The sequence below is a fragment of the Bemisia tabaci genome, chromosome 10 (genome assembly GCF_918797505.1).
Source record: "Bemisia tabaci chromosome 10, PGI_BMITA_v3".
Taxonomy (NCBI): domain Eukaryota; kingdom Metazoa; phylum Arthropoda; class Insecta; order Hemiptera; family Aleyrodidae; genus Bemisia; species Bemisia tabaci.
In genome coordinates, this window is record NC_092802.1 from 2,662,498 (window position 1) to 2,678,657 (window position 16,160).

General features: G+C 40.9%; 2 protein-coding genes across 2 annotated transcripts in view; one reads left to right on the forward strand and one right to left on the reverse strand.

Annotated features, from left to right (window-relative positions):
* The window catches only part of SP2353 (EGF like, fibronectin type III and laminin G domains protein pikachurin), a 458,909-nt gene that overhangs the window by 350,386 nt on the left and 92,363 nt on the right, over positions 1 to 16,160 (reverse strand). The window lies entirely within an intron of this gene.
* On the forward strand, positions 3,208 to 15,044 carry LOC109035109 (uncharacterized). Its single transcript, XM_019048601.2, has 3 exons — positions 3,208 to 3,363; positions 10,015 to 10,350; positions 11,711 to 15,044. The coding sequence occupies exons 1-3, from the start codon at positions 3,295 to 3,297 to the stop codon at positions 12,122 to 12,124; spliced, it is 819 nt and encodes a 272-aa protein (XP_018904146.2). The 5' UTR covers positions 3,208 to 3,294; the 3' UTR covers positions 12,125 to 15,044.

The window sequence follows — 16,160 nt, forward strand, 5'->3', positions numbered from 1 at the left end:
CTTCCCCGCGACCCGCGCTTCCCCTACCCACTACTGAACTCCTCTTCACGCGGCCCCGCTCCCCCGCGACCTGCGCGCCCTACCTCGCGGCGTCGCGACACCGCTGTCCGCTAGATCGCGTTGACGCACCAGCTTTAGAGGTTTCGCCGCTCTTTCCCGTCGTCTGATTTACAGTGCATGCTTTTTGTTTCCATTCACCGTCAACTGAAATTCATCACAAAGTGCATGTGGGTAGTTTCAGTTTATCATGGTCGATCTGAAGTTTTGAAGGGTTTTGCGGTTAAAGGTTCCCACAATAAATTCCATCTACGATAGTCTTCGGGTACGTAAGTTGGTAGTAAAATGCTTTAACAAAGAAGCGCCCTCCATCGCTTGGGCGTTGGAACTGCTTGTTTTTTTTTTCACCCGTCGGCGACCAGATTTTTCTACAGAAGAAAATGATAAATCATGACTTCAATAAACACGCAAAATTGTTATTGGGTTTAATTTTAATCGTTTTCAAAAGTTTGTACCCTCATCATTTCTTTATTTTGCAAAATGGAAGCTATAAATCAGTTGAAATCGTACGGAACGAAAGTTTTTGCGGAAATCGAGCGGAGGAGGAAAGGAATATAATAAGGAATCCTGCTAAGACACGCAAGCCTGGCTCTGAATGCATGATACAAATATTTTAACCTCCAGGAGGGCCATATTGCATAGTCGCAAAACTGAAGGCGGATTGAAACTCAAGTTGTTCCATTCACAGAGGTTCCGTTCTCATGCTCAAGAAGGTGCCGGATTGTACTTTTTCGTGACACATGAAGCACTGTGACACAAGGGTGATTCAAAGGCTACTAAGCCTTTACCACGTAATATCATAAAATACAATTCGAATATATTTAAAAGAAAACTCGCAGGATATATTTAAATCGAGGTGGTATCCAAGTTTGTCGTCAAATTCTGGCCGTTGGGATGGCCACTAACATTGGTGAAACATTAAAACGGGGAAAAAAAACTATAGGTTTTTAGATTCGGGACGTTGTAAAATATCCTTTATATTTACATTTATGGAACGACGATTTCAAAAATAGTTCTTGAAAAAAATGTCATTGCTATTCTTTTTCTTCAGTCGTATTAATATCATTTAACTATTTTAGAAAATTTTATTAATACTTTGTGACCCTGACAATATAGCGCTTTCTTCGAAAAGCATCGGTCAAATTTTATCAATAAAATGTAAGTTTTTCAAAACATGTTACATTATTTCTAGCACTTGGCTACATTCCACATACTTTTAGGCATTGCGCAAAAGTACAATGTTTGCTAAACTTAAACTTTATTATATTCCTTAAAGTCAAAATGGATAGTCTGAAACGCTGAAAGTTGGGTACGAATTTTGTAAATTTCATCATCTCTAATACCTTACGGTTTTGTTCTCTCATTGGTTTGCAATTATTGATTTCTCTAAAAAGTTATAGTGCTTTTAGAAAATGACTCATGCACTTAATTTCTTCTGTACTAACACTCTCCATCTCTCGATAAAACGTGTTTTTACACGCACTTGAAAGGGAGAATCACGCGTGCGTGATGCTGAATCAATTCGACAGCATGCATGATCTTCCCACGTGAAATTAAGAGCATATCATACCTCCCGACATTTTTTATTTTTCACTTAAAGAGAAAAAACGATTACGTGCGGCTGATGACGCGTCTGATTTTAGATTTAGGGCGCAAAAATCAGAAATATTCGACAAGAAATGACGCGAAAAGCTTTCAAAGCTCTCTACTATGATGCTCAACCAGTACTTTTTTTCGGCGCTGATGCAAGTTAAAAGCGGAGGAGGGTGAAACTTTCATGTCAGCCTGACTTATGTCTCTTTCAAGTTACGCTTTTTCCAGACCAAAAAATTTTAGTCGACTCTAATTCCATGTAGCAGAGGGGGACATTTAATGGATAGTTTTAGTCAAAGTTGAGACTCTCCAGGGCAAAAACTACCTGTCAAATGTTCAAGTCAATTAACACGGCTCGGTTTCAAAGTCAAGGACGCGAAAAACTAAAGTTCAATTGTTTTTTTTTTACGAGGTTGCCGTAAATTAAAAAAACCCGACATTTTGTATATGTATGAGAAGTAGAACACAAAGTAACCTAAGCGTGCGCGGTCAATATTTTTGGGTTTGTTTTTCTTCGAGTAACGTTGACTAAATCTCTGAGTTGGATGATCCAATTTTCTACCCAAATCTTTGGCTTAAAAATTCGTAACTTCGATAAAAATTAGGCTAAAGCCGCCGGGTTTGGACATGTATCGCGTAGGTCACTCGCAAATCTCAACCTCAGTATGATATTGGGAGGAACAAAGTAGATTGCTGCCGTTCTAAGGAAGAAAGCCGTATGAGCATTCGAGAGTTGCCAAATTTCCGCGGATGAAACAAGTATTTTGGAGGAAATATTTGTATATTATTCCGTGAAATTTTCAGATATTTTAGAACTAATTGCAAAGAACATAGTGTGAAAAATTTCAGAGAGGAAATTTGGAAACGGCTGAAGATTCATACGGCGTTTTTCCTTGACATGGCAGATCAATTCGGCAGAACATTTTCTTCATCCTGAGATGTCTCGGTGTAACCTAAGGTTTTGGTCGATCTAACCAAAAATTGCGTCGATCAACCGAATCCTTTACGTTGATTTGACAAAAAAAGAAAAAAAATAACAAAGTAATCCGAAGTAATGATAAACACGGAGATTTCCAACCGTGTAATTTGTCTCGAGCTGAGCTTCCCTTCAAATTCTTCTCTCCTCTTCAGGTTGCCAGAAATGACCCGCAGTCCTGGTTACCGTAAAACAGAGTTGCCACAGAATTTCGAGAATGAAATTCCCTGACATTTCCCTGATTACCCTGACAGATCTTCATGGCATTCCCTGACAATGAAGATAAGACGAACGGTTAAGAAGACATAATTGAAAATAGTTTTCGGACAAAATTTACCTTGTTCAAGATCTCAAACCCATGGTAAATGAGGGTGATTTAACAAATTTTCCCTGACATGTCCGTCATTTTCCCTGACATTTCCCAGTTTTCCGTGACTTTTTAAAATTCCCTGACATTTCCCGGTTTTCCCTGACTGTGGCAACACTGGCCGCGTCGTGCAATTACCGGGAAAAGCATCGATCAAAAGTTAACAGAGATTGAACTGAGGATAGATGCGTCAAAAACGTGACTTTTCCCGGCCAAAAAATGCCGTAAGCATTAACTGTCCTCCCCACGTCACACACATTCGCCATTTATAAAGTCGAGCGCGGATTTTCCGACTACCAGTATGACTGTGGTAGTGATGTTCGTATCCAAGCAGTTTCTCTTTTGCGCTTCGGCGTTAATCGCTGTGCAGGTTGGTTAAAATGACTTTGCTTTAGAATACAAAAAAAACAGCCTACTCGTTCATTTCAAAATACAACATACATGATATAGTTACGATATATTAAGGTGCTTCGTCAAGCTCAAGTGACGAGGTCGAACTGGCATGCGATATATCGTATCGATTAGGTCAAAAATCTCGGCGGATTTTGAATTTTTAGGGGGAAAAAGGACGGTTGCTCCTGCGCATGAGCCCAAAGAATCATTCTAAACCCAAAAAACGGTAAAATACAAAGAAATGTAAGCAGAATAGTGTTTGGAAAAAACCTCGCATTCGATACAGAAATCAATAGCTGAATCGAATGCGAGGTTTTTTCCCGAATACTACTCTGCTTTCATTTCTCTGAATTTTGCTGATTTTTGGGTTTAGAATGATTCTTTAGGCTCATGCGTAGGGGTTATTGTCCTTGTTTTTGCTGAAAATTCAAAATCCGCCGAGATTTTAGACCTAATCGAAGTGATACATCGCATGCCACTTCGACCACGTCATTTGAGCTTGACGAAGCACCTGCAGTTTTCAAGTATAATATCTGTGATGATTAACTTTCATTTGGATTGCACTTTGCAAAAAGGAACCACAAGCATTCCAATGTCACTAAGATTGTGCAACTTTTTTTGACTTGCAAATAAGAACTGATCACATGAACAAGTTTCATGTTTACTCCCAAAAACTATAAATTCAATACAAAAATTACCTTTGTAAATTTAATTTATTTTGTTAGGTTTCAGTAATTTTATCGCATGGTATGCAATTCGCACAATCTAAGCAACATTGGAATGCTCTTGGTTCCTTTTTGCAAAATGCAATCCATTTTACGATGGTTTGTAGCGTCCCGCTGTGATTTACTTTTTTTTCCTTTGCAAGGGGGGAAAAATTGTTACTCTTCGGTACAATATTCCTAGTGAACCTCTGCGGGCTAGTGAAATTTATAGACGTACAATAATGATCATTAGTTTAACAGTATGGGTTCAATCACTAATTTTGATAATATACAACTTCTTTCATTCCCTCGGTTGTGAAATGGGCCTGTTGCATGCAAGAGATATAGCCGTGCGAATAGATTTTCTAGAGGTTAAATGACACGAAAATTACGATGATCACATTAAAAAAGTCTGAAATACACTCCTTACTGCGCAATTTGCGTTGTTAGGAACGCGCTTTTTCAAATTTCCCGCGTCTGGGGGCAGTTTTCTAACGGAAACAATTAACGGCAAGTCGCGGCTATTTCCGGTCAACTAAAACTGACAACATAACCTAAAAATCGGAGCTCGTGATATCGTGAAATGAAATGTAGAAGGATTGCGTTGGATATTTAAAAGTTGATCGATTTGGTTACCGCATAAAGCGTATATGGACCACTATAAGAGATCACGTTGGGTTTGTAAACAAACTGAAGGAAGAAATAACAACAACAACAACGACTCGGCATCTTCCGGAAATCACCGAGCCCGCCGTTTGCTCGTTTCCGGTGATTAGAAAACTGCCCCCAGACGCGGGAAATTTGAAAAAGCGCGTTCCTAACAACAAAAATTGCGCAGTAAGGAGTGTATTTCAGACTTTTTTAATGTGACCATCGTAATTTTCGTGTCATTTAACCTTTAAAAAGTCTATTTGCGCGGCTGTATCTCTTGCATGCAACAGGCCCATTCTTGCATCGTGCGTAAGAGCGACTCTAGGTTTAGTTGGACCGCGTTAAGCAGAAAGGAACTAAGCCACATCAGCTACTACAACCTACATCAGCCACACAAACGTTTTTTTTTTTTTTTAGCGGCTCTGGTGCTTGCACTAGAGCTGCTATTCCGGACGGTCCCAGCTGGGGAGTATCAACGGACCATGTTACATTGGAGGGACCGCGTGTTGGTTGATGGGAATCGGCGCCATTTTCTGCTGTTTAGGGGGGACTGATTTTATTTTAATTGATATCTTTTTCCTGTGAGCGAATGCTATGTTGTGTAGTGTATTTTTGGAATCATGGTGATACTGTCAATAATTCAAAACGGGTCTGTGCTTTAATCTCGCACTGGAAAAAATGTACTTTACGTTTAAAATTTGAAAATTCAAATCTATAAGTTTTCGCGCTTTTTTCGAAGAATGCCGTGGTTGGAGCTTCCTAGTCATACTACTCGACATCAGCTGATAGCAAACAAAGGTTACCAAGGAAACCGTAAACGCGTAACAACTACCTACCGTCGCCAGAGCCGCTTTCCGACGCGAATGCGTTGGAGCTTCCTGCTTGTCTTTTTTTTCTGCTGGTTTAATGGCTTCGTGTCTATTGCACCTTCAGCCAACTTTAGACAATGTTTAGTGTCCGTAGACATCAGGCTCCATGCTCCAGGCTTTTCTAATTTTCAGGGATTAGGGCCGAGGAGAATCTGTTTCAGCAGATCTACTCGTCAATTCCGTGAAAATTAGACGCCACCACCGGGATTCGAACCCGGGACCTATTGACCTAGAGTCAGACGCGCTGACCACTAGGCCAACCTGGCCGGCCACACAAACGTTCTCTTGTAAAAAATTAAATTTCTAATTTAAATTGGCAATGGCTGATGGGGCTTGGTTCCTTTCCGCTTAACGCGGTCCAGTTGTGAGTACCATTCCTATAGCCCTGAATAGACGATCAAATTCCGAACTGATTCCGATCAAAGTAGACATGCTGATGACTGATGGTCACCATATCTACCATCAAATTTTGACGGGCCGAACTTATTTGTTCAAAGTAAGATCAGAATGGAGTGCCACCATTCATCATTTCCTGCCACAGGAAACATTTCTGCCAAGTTTTCATTTTAAAATGAAGCAAATTAATGAGTTTAAGACTGATGACTCCCGACACTTTGATGCTCTTTTGATCGGAATTGGTTCGGGAATTTGATCGTCTATCCAGGGCTTATGGCCGCGATGATTCGCAGAGATATACATCGCTTTAAATATCTGATTTTCCGTCACTATAAACCCCCCCCCCCCGGTCTACTTGAATCATTAGACGTATGTCTCGTTTTTCCAAGGTGTATCTATACCAGAGACAAGAGACCCTCCATTGTTATCTTGTCAATGGCGGAGGCTTTTGCTTTCGGGACTCCAACATTCAACTACTGACTTATGTTGAACAACGTGTTCGGTATTTCGATTCGCAAACGTACCGATGTTTGGTAAACTTGTTTGACCTCATTACGTCACTCGAAGCTCATCATCCATCTAGTAGGCAAGATGACTGTTGCTTCCACATAATTCAAAAACAGCGAACATTGTAATGCAATGTCGGAAAGGTAGTAGCACTGAATATATTGGTATTTGGAGTGTAGCCGAGTGCTAGAAATAATGTAAAATTTTCCTCAAAAAACTTACATTTTATTGCTTCGGTCTAAGTTTGTTAATAAAATGAAAGTTTTTTAAAGATAATTTTACATTATTTCTAGCACTCGGCTACACTCCAAATACCAATCCACATAATTGTCCATGAGAAAGTGTTGAATCCTCGAAAGTAATTCCACCTATCGCCAAAATGTGAACATGTGCCCTTTGTGCATTTGGGGATTCTCCTGTAGCCTAACCCAGCTTACCACGACGGTCTCACAGCTAACCCATGACCTGATAATGCTTGATCAGAAGTTCAACATTGTGATCTACTTTTAAATCATTTCTAGCACAACGTACGATTATTACCTACATGTTTCGAATTGAAGAAAAAATCTTATGCATGTAGCACCACGAGGGACAGCTCAATGACCACACACCATGTACCTAAGAAAAAACAATACGTTCATTCGAGGCAACGTGAATTGATTAGAAATCTATTTCAATGTTGAAAATCATTTTCAAACATACACTGAAAAACACTCCGGCCGTGGGAGCCGCAATTACGGGCTATATAGACATACCGTCCGTTCCGGGCTCAAAGGCCGAAAATTCCGGCTGCTGGAGCCGTAGCTTCGGCCTCTGAACCCGGAGCAATGGAAGCTACGCCTCCAGCAGCTGGAATTTTCGGCTTTTGAGCCCGAAACGGACAGTATGTCCATATAGCCCGTAATGGACCACTAGACAAGGTACGAATTCAAGCATTCTGATACATGATTCTTAATCAGAATTTCACGTAGAACACGATTCGCGCAACGAAAATTACTGAAACTAACTCCTGACGAAGATATTAACCTTTTTATTTCACATTGGTTACGCGGATTTTGAACTGCCCGCTCACAAAGAACTCAATGCTCTACGTGAGTCAAATCGCGCAATACAACAGTTTCAGCAAGCCTCTCAATCGAGCACTGTTCATTTCCCACCATGTGTTGTTCAAATTATAAGCAATTTGCTATAGCTGAGCCAAAGCGTCAAGATTGAGGTTTCCAGATTTTTATATCGCAGAGACTATCATGATGAACGTTTAGCGCGCGATGTGAATCACGTAGAGCATTGAGTTTTCATGAGCGGGCGGTTTGAATTCACACATCAGGAATCATTAAATATCTTTGTAAGGAGTTGATTTCGGTAATTTTTGTTGTGCGCTTCGTGTTCTACGTGAAATTTTGGTTAAATATCATGTATCAGAATGCTTAAATTCGTACCTTGTCTAGTGGTCCATTGCGGCTCCCACGGCTGGAGTTTTTTTTTCAGTGTATAAAACTTGTTTTCCTCTCCCTCTCCCTCTCCCTCGCCCTTTTCAAAGAGTGATTTTGGAATTGTGAGTTTCCATTAGTTCTACGTCAGCCAACTTTGATAGTTCAAGAGCGACAATTTTCTATCCTCTTCGAATCGGTCGTGTATCTCTAACGAATTGGTTAAAGCTTCCACGCTATCGCGTGTTGATCTATCAGAGATAGCCGTCCATCATTTTCCATTAAATGTTTTGCGCGTTGGCAATTCTTGGTATGCATTAGCTACCATTCCACTCCGTAAGCTTTTTTTCCCCGCAAAAGTGAGTAAATTGCTGCCAACACTTTCACTGCTAACGTGTTTTTGGGAAACTGCTCCCGACGGGCCAGAAAAACAGCGAAAAAATGGCGAGATTGAACGCTTTAAACCACGGTTTCCGTCGATCCGTCGGTACACAGTGTCACTGATATGGCAGTGCTTTTCAATCATGATCACTGAATTTTTACAACGCAGATTATGTCATGTTACATTGGGCACCTGTTTTTCTAAAGTTTTTTAAACTTTCAAATGGGATGTCCCTCAGTGTTTTCACCCTGTGGCTCTTGGCGATGCAAGTGTCAAGAACCCAAGACGTAACCCAATACGTCTAATGCAAACTTAGGCAAGAGCAAAAACAGGAGTTGTTTCTTGTGAAAAATGACTCAAAAATTAAGATGAGCGCAACGGGGAAGTCTGGTTTACACTCCTAACTTGAAAAGAGCCTCCTAAAATAAGGGCTGACTTTCGCCCCATTTTCGGTATTCGATTCGACCATCAAACCAAGGTTTAAGTGGAAGCTTATAATAACAGAAAACTCGGGAAAAAATTTAAAGATGAGTATAGGAACCGTTTCCGAGTTACAGGTGGGCAAAGAATCAAACTCCGGCCTTAGTTTTCGCTATTTTCTTGTCGAATAGCTGTGTCTACGGGGTTGTTATCATTGTTTACACATGTTATACGCACCGGTTCCTACGTATTATTACACGCAAAATCGAGTTCTAATCGAGTTGCCGAATGACATTGCTGTAATTCGTACTTCGTTGCGTGATGTCAATGATTCGCCTTCAAATGGCCGGGTATGCAAAATGACTGCCGTGACGCACGAATAGTGGTATCAAAATTTTTCATTAAGTTTATGGATTGATTTGAAGGCGCTCCTCTGTATCCATTGTGAGTGGCCTTGTACAACAACCCCGTAGCAACATCAATTCAACAAGGAAATAGCGAAAAATAAGGCCGTAGTTTGACCCCTTTGTCCCCCCGTAACTCGAAATCGGTTCCTTAACTCGTCTTGAAATATTTTCAGGAGTTTTCTGTTATTATAAGTTTCCACTTAAACCTTGGTTCGATGGTCGAATCGAATACCGAAAAAGGGGCGAAATTTTGGGAGGCTCTTTGCATAAAAAATTTTCGTTTTTTCAGCTTCCCGCTAGAGGATATTTCTCTTCCGATTTCTCTGAGAATTTCGTTCTCAATTTGATTCAAAAAGTCTGAAAATTTCATAGAAAATTATTCATAACTTCCTTCAAAAATTGATATTTTCTGAGAGGATATTTGGCGGCAATGAGGGCTCAAACAGCGTTTTCCCTGATCACGGCAGTTCTCTTCAGGCATTCGGACCCGTGTTCCAGGTTCTAACCGTGACAATTGAAGATGTGACTGATTGTTAAGAAGGCATAATTGAAAATAGTTTTCAAGAAAAATTTGTTTTTTGAAACCTCAAACCCTTCCTAGAGAGCAAATGAAGGTGATTTAACAAAGTTTCCCTGACATTTTCGTCATTTTCCCTGACATTTGCGTCATGGCCGTCATTTTCCTTGCCTTTTCAGTCATTTTCGTTATTTTCCCTGACATTTTCGTTATTTTCCCTAACACTTCCCGCGTTTCCCTGACTTTTTAAAACTTCCTGACATTTCCTGGTTTTCCGTGACTGTGGCAACCCTGTTTTTCCTATCACACTGGAGTTTTCCTCTACCACTCTGACCGGTGTTCCAGGTGCTGAGCGTGGATGGCGGGCCAACCCTTTCGGGTCGCGGCCTGTTCGACGCGGTGACTGACCCAATCGGAACCCTGAGCAACGGCGTGAATCATGTGGACAACGGACTTCGGCGGGTGCGTGCGGCCGGGAGAAGCGCCCTCGTGGGCACCGTCGGGAAGGGCGTGGAGCTGGCCACCGGCGTCAACCCGGCCAACATCCTCGACCTCCCCAAGAACGCCGCCAAGACGGCCATCCGCGGCGCCCGCCTCGGGACCGAGGTCACCGCCGGCGCCGCTCAAGGAGCTCTTGATACCGCCCTCTACATGCACGATCGCAAGAAGCAGCTTTTGGAGGTGCACTGAAAAAAAAAATATTTAAGTATTTACTAAGAAAAGGGTAAAATTAACAAGAATTCAGGGTTCTACTTGATCCCAATTTTTTCTTGGTAAAATTACCATTTATGGAATTGGTAATTTCACCGAGAAATCTCGGTAAAATTTTTGACTTTCTCGGTAATTTTACTGGACCCCGGTAAAAACGCCAATATTTTTTATCGACTGTGGTAGAATCACCGAGATAAAATGGCAAAAATACCGGGAATTGATTACCGATAAAAGTGGTATTCTTACTTGAAAAAAACAGTAAAAATACCGGTTTTTAGGTAAGCTTACCAGTCTATCTTGGTATAATTACCAATAATTGGTAAAAATAGTGAGATGGTAAAGGTACCAACGGACCTTGGTAAAGACGCCGAAAATTTTTTTCCAGTGTACGTTCGCCAACTTAAACGCCAGATACACCTGCAACCTAGACGCGCGACCAGACGCGGAAAGGAGGATCCGATCCTACTGCGTGCGTGTTACTGGCGGCGAGTCGCAACCTGATTGGCTACGGAGATTGCCGAACACGACCGAAGGCCTACTCGCCGCTCAAGGCGATTCTCGACAAATTCTTGAATTTCATATTCTTCCAACTTCCCCTTGACTATTTACGGGGGAGTATCTTTACCTGTGACTTCTCCGGAACTCACAGGAGAAAAAGTCTCTTGGACCCAGTGGCTAGAATCTCAAAACATTTGACAAGATAAAATACTCTTGATTCAATCGCTATTTGTTTAAATCAACAAGAGGAAGATGCTTGGCTCTCGATTTAAGCAAAAATCCGATTGAATCAGTATTCCTTGTCAATTTTTATCAGAGTCTGGACTCTGGACCTACACCGAAAAAAAGGTGTTAAAAATGTGTTACAACTCTTGGGTGTTGTTATTAACACTCTGATGTTAACACTGGGAAAAAAAACCTCTTGGACCAATGCCGCATTGCATTGACTTAAGAGTGCAGTTTCTTGTCGCCGGATTTAAGAGTCTTGAAATCTTGTTTCAAGCGGATTTTGCATTGATTCAAGCGGATTTTGCATTGAAACAAGAGTCCAGACTCTTAAATCCGGCGACAAGAAACTGCACTCTTGAACCGAGAGGTTTTTTTTACCAGTGAAAGTAACATCCTAGGATGTAAAAGTAACATAAAAGTAACATCCTAGGATGTAAAAGTGACACCCAAGGACGTAAAAGTGACTTACTGACACCATCCAAGAGTTATCGCAAATGTTTTATCAACTGGGATGTTACTACAGCACCATTTTGTTCCGGAGAAAGAGACTTTTCTTCCAGTTCCCATCAGCCTATGAGTTCAACGTTCTGACTTCCATTCGCAGGACTGGGTGCTCCCCGTGGCGCCGACGATGGTAGGCGACGCGATCAACGGCGCCAACAACGTCTTCGACTCGACGGTGCTAGGTCTCCAGGACCGCGTGCAGAACGGCAAGGACCACGTCGTGGGACGGCTCAACGCTGCTGAAGACTGGCTCGATAACGGACCCTCCCTCGTCCCGAACGTCGTCAAGGACGGCCTCTCGACAGCCCGCTCGGCCACCAACTGGCTCGGCTCCTGGATCCCCGGCTGGTCCTCCACCGGAGCCCCGGCAGGTGCAGGCGGTAAAGGCGGTCAACCCGGTCAACCTGGTACGGCTGGCGGTAATTGGTTTGGTTGGGGTAATACGGGCGGTCAGGCTCGCGGTGGGCAAGGTGGTAAGGGCGGACAGCCAGGTCAGCCGGGACAGAAGGGATAAGACTGGAGCGGTGCGCAGAACGGACAACCGAAATCCAGAGGGCTGTCCAGTCTCTTCGGATGGTAGGCAGAAGAGGGAATGAAGACCTAGTTTCTCGTTAAGTCTAAGCTTGGTTCAAGATTCAACATATTTTTATTGCACCGGATAAAAACATATAAAATGTTGTGATACAATTGCATAACTAGTCATAAAAGCATAAACTTAGTGTTAGAAATCGTCAATATCATAGATGCACTTTGGTACAAGAAATTCAAATAGGTAATGCTTGAAACTGCTAATTGTTTCACAATTTATAATTTCAGCAGGTAATTTGTTAAAGAGTGGTATGTTGACATATGAAATGGATACAACTCCATCTCCCAAGTGGCACAGTGCAACGAAAGTATTGAGATTAAACGGCAATTTGATCTCAATAGAATTATAAATTTTTTTACCATTAAATTGCAATATTTTTACATCAAATAGTCGATTTTTGCCGATTTCAAACAATCAACAAAATGAGATCCGTGTGTCAGAAAAATAGGCAATATGCGATGCAATGAAAAATTGCGACTTATTTTCAATTTTACTGCAATAAGCTTCGATAAATGGGGTCCCTTCAAATAGGAGCTAGGCAACATGCACAACACTCAATGGAAAGACAATATTTTTACAATGTAATTGCTACTCATTGCAATCTGTGCTACTTGAGCTACTGGTTGATTGTTGATATTGATAGACAAAGCGATAGACACAGCAATAGGCAAAGAAGACAAAGGAAAAATGGAGCGATCCTATTGGTTGAAGTTAGTGATTGATATAGACTCAGGGGGAAAATGATGGACTAACTTCAGGGCTTCTTTCATTCATCGCTACCACCCGCTTCCACCGAAAGGATCACTCTGTTCTCCCTTTGTATTCTATGTCTATCGCTTAGTCTATGAAGTTTCACTGATCAACCTGCAGTCCCCTGACGCTATTTAAATATGCATGACTTTTGTCGCGATGAATGATTTTTCGGAGGAAACTTTGGAAATTTCACAACATTCGAATGGTATCACTAAAATCGGTCCACCCATGTGAATGTGACGCTGGTACCAGTTGTCTCTTTTTTACTAGGAGCCGATCATCTACAACTCGACGAGTAGCAATATACTCATTTCACCAATGAATATGCACGATAATTAAATAACGATTTCTGGGACAGAATCAACCAAAGTCGCGAGCTGACTGCAATTGGATTGCACTTTGCAATAAGGAAGCACCATCTCTGGCCTTTCCATAAAATCACCTCTCTGCGTAGGGAAACCAATGACATACATGCTGTTTATAAAATGAGCCAGATATAGTGGTTCCTTATTGCAAAATGTGGTCTAATCCATACTGCCTGACTTAATTTCAATTTGTACTTTATCAATAAAGTTCCAAACAATATGACGCCTGGAAAATTTTTGTGAATTTTCTCTGAAATTCAAAGAACATGATCGACCAACTTCAAGTCAGAGTGTTGAATATTTTCTAGACGAATAAATAAAACGAGAGAAATTTGAATCAAATTTTGCAATAGGAAATCACTATTTCTGGTCCATTTTAGAAAGAACTTACATGCCATTGGTTTCCCTGTGCAGATATGTGCTTTTTTGGGAAGGCAGATATAGTGGTTCCTCGTTGCAAATAGTAATCCAATGAAGCAACGTCTGACGTAGCTGGGCTGACCCCGGTTTAATATGTCCATACGCAAACTGAACTTGGATTCAGAAAGGTCTTTTCTCGTCCGATTCACGATGACAAAATTTCACTACCGGACTGCTGGCTTTCCTCGAGTTCGAAGGGACAAAGATTCAAAGGATGCATGAGATGCTTCTGACTGACGCGAGACACGACATGAAAGCTTTCGAAATTCTAGACCGTTCCGAAAGGGAAGGAGTGGGAAGTATGGAATCTCGGTGAAAATGTTGGCGACATCAGGAATTTACTGTGAGGAAAAAGCAAACGATAGGGTAGCGTTTGGATATTTTTGTATATTCAAGATGCAGATCGATACGAAATTCGCAAAATACGTATTTCGATTGAGAAAACTCAAAATGCTTTATGTTCTTTTCTTCTCGTTTTTGTTTTTTATTTATTAATTTATTATTTTCAAAATGAACCAACTATAGCAATATTGTTCAACATTTTCACTGAATATTCTGTGCAGGATGGGGAAAACTTAAGAGTAATAGTTGAATATTCTGTGACGGATAGGGGCAAATTGAGGCGTTGGATTCAGAAAGGGCGTTCCTTGATTGCGGTGTTTCAGAATCTTCAATGCTAATTTACATTCTAGAGAGGTAATTATTGAGTGAATTTTTCTGAAATGTTTCTATTCTGCATTGTAAAATTATGAGGAAACTTCGGTTAAAGTTTCAACGAATTCCACACATTTGCTTCAATCATAATGGATGAAATGTTCAAAAAGATTTCGAGTCACCTCAACCAAGAAAAGTCCTTCTTGCACCCAGCGCTTCAGTTAACATTAATAATTCTAAGAGATTGTATTCGTAGTTTTCCTTTTAATAAAAACGAAAATCAGACAAGAAATCCGTTAGTAAAAAAATTGAAGTGTTTTGCGCATTGTTGAGATTCTGCGTGGACATGTTTACAATACAGGTGAGGTATAATCATCATCAGGAGTGGGATTCTTCTCTTTAACAGATATCCTTTAGACTTATCGAGAGGCTAGGTTAAAAAATGAAGAGCTGCGGGGAAAAACTCATGAATGTAACTCAGCAATTGTGATCAATCGAAGCCGCGAGCGTTAGTTGTACAACTGATCGTGATTCAATCAAAGATTCACGTGTGGATTTAATCTTTGAATGTAAGTAATGTGATCAGACTTTCGGTTTGTTTTCTGTGTGTCTTAATTTTTTTGAAAATATATAGCAGTTTTCGTTTGATTGAATTCGGTGCGTATTCGAAATTTTTCAATCCCTTGCGCCTATTCATCATAGATAACATATCGATGATCAAAGTGGAAAACCTCGTTCGTATCTCCATTACAGAGTTTCAAAATTTCCGCTACTGTGTTATTTTTTCGAAGGAAAAAAATCCAACTTTATAGCTTGAAATATATGCAGGACATTTTATATCAGAGAAGAAAAATCATGGAATTTGACAAGAATTCAAGTCGAATAGTTTTCCGAAGAAAAAATAAAATATGGCAGGAAGTATGCGACGTTGCAAACGTAGATACGTGATTTCACACTTTGACCATCGATATATGTACAGGGTGGTTGCGAGAAGAGGAATGTAAGTACATTTCAACCTCTTCGCAAGCAAGTGCAGTTAAAGAGACTGCAATTTGCAAAACGGAACTAAAAGTTTTAGCTCATACATAAATTCACCCGTCTGTATAAGGAAACTAAAGGCGCATGATGTTTCTAAAATGAGCCAAAAATTGCAAGTCCTTCAAGTGCCAAATGTAGTCCAAATGAGAGTCGTGACGAAGGTGCGACCTTTTAAACTAAAACTGTCACTAAAATATCTTTCGATTCTATACGAAAATCAGACTTTCAGACAAAGATGCACACCGTAGAAAAAATAGTTTTTTTGGATCCAGAGTCCAGAGTTTTAAAAAATCATCCGGTTTCAATCCGATTTTTGCTTGAAAAAAAGGCAATGCGCTTAAATTAGGAGGCTCGGCTCTCGATTCAAGCAAAAATCCGATATTATTTTCTCTTGTCAAATTTTCCGAGTCCGTACTTCGGATCAAAGAGGCTTTTTTCCAGTGCAGTTACTTCCCCAAAAAATTAAATTTTTAAATCCAGTCAATTTTGCAACAATGGAATAGAGTTACGTTCTTTCGTCTGATAAACGAAGAACTTAACTCTACAAGTGCGCTTGAGCATGGCGTATTTTTCATTCCAGTGAAAGTCCCGAGTCGCATTTCCACCGCGGAAAAATCCCCCCCACCCGCGACATTTAGCTCATCCCTTCTGCAACCCCCCACCCCTTCCCGGCATAACTTACCACGCAGAAAATCGAGAAGGCTCCTCTTGGCAGAACGATAAGAATTGGC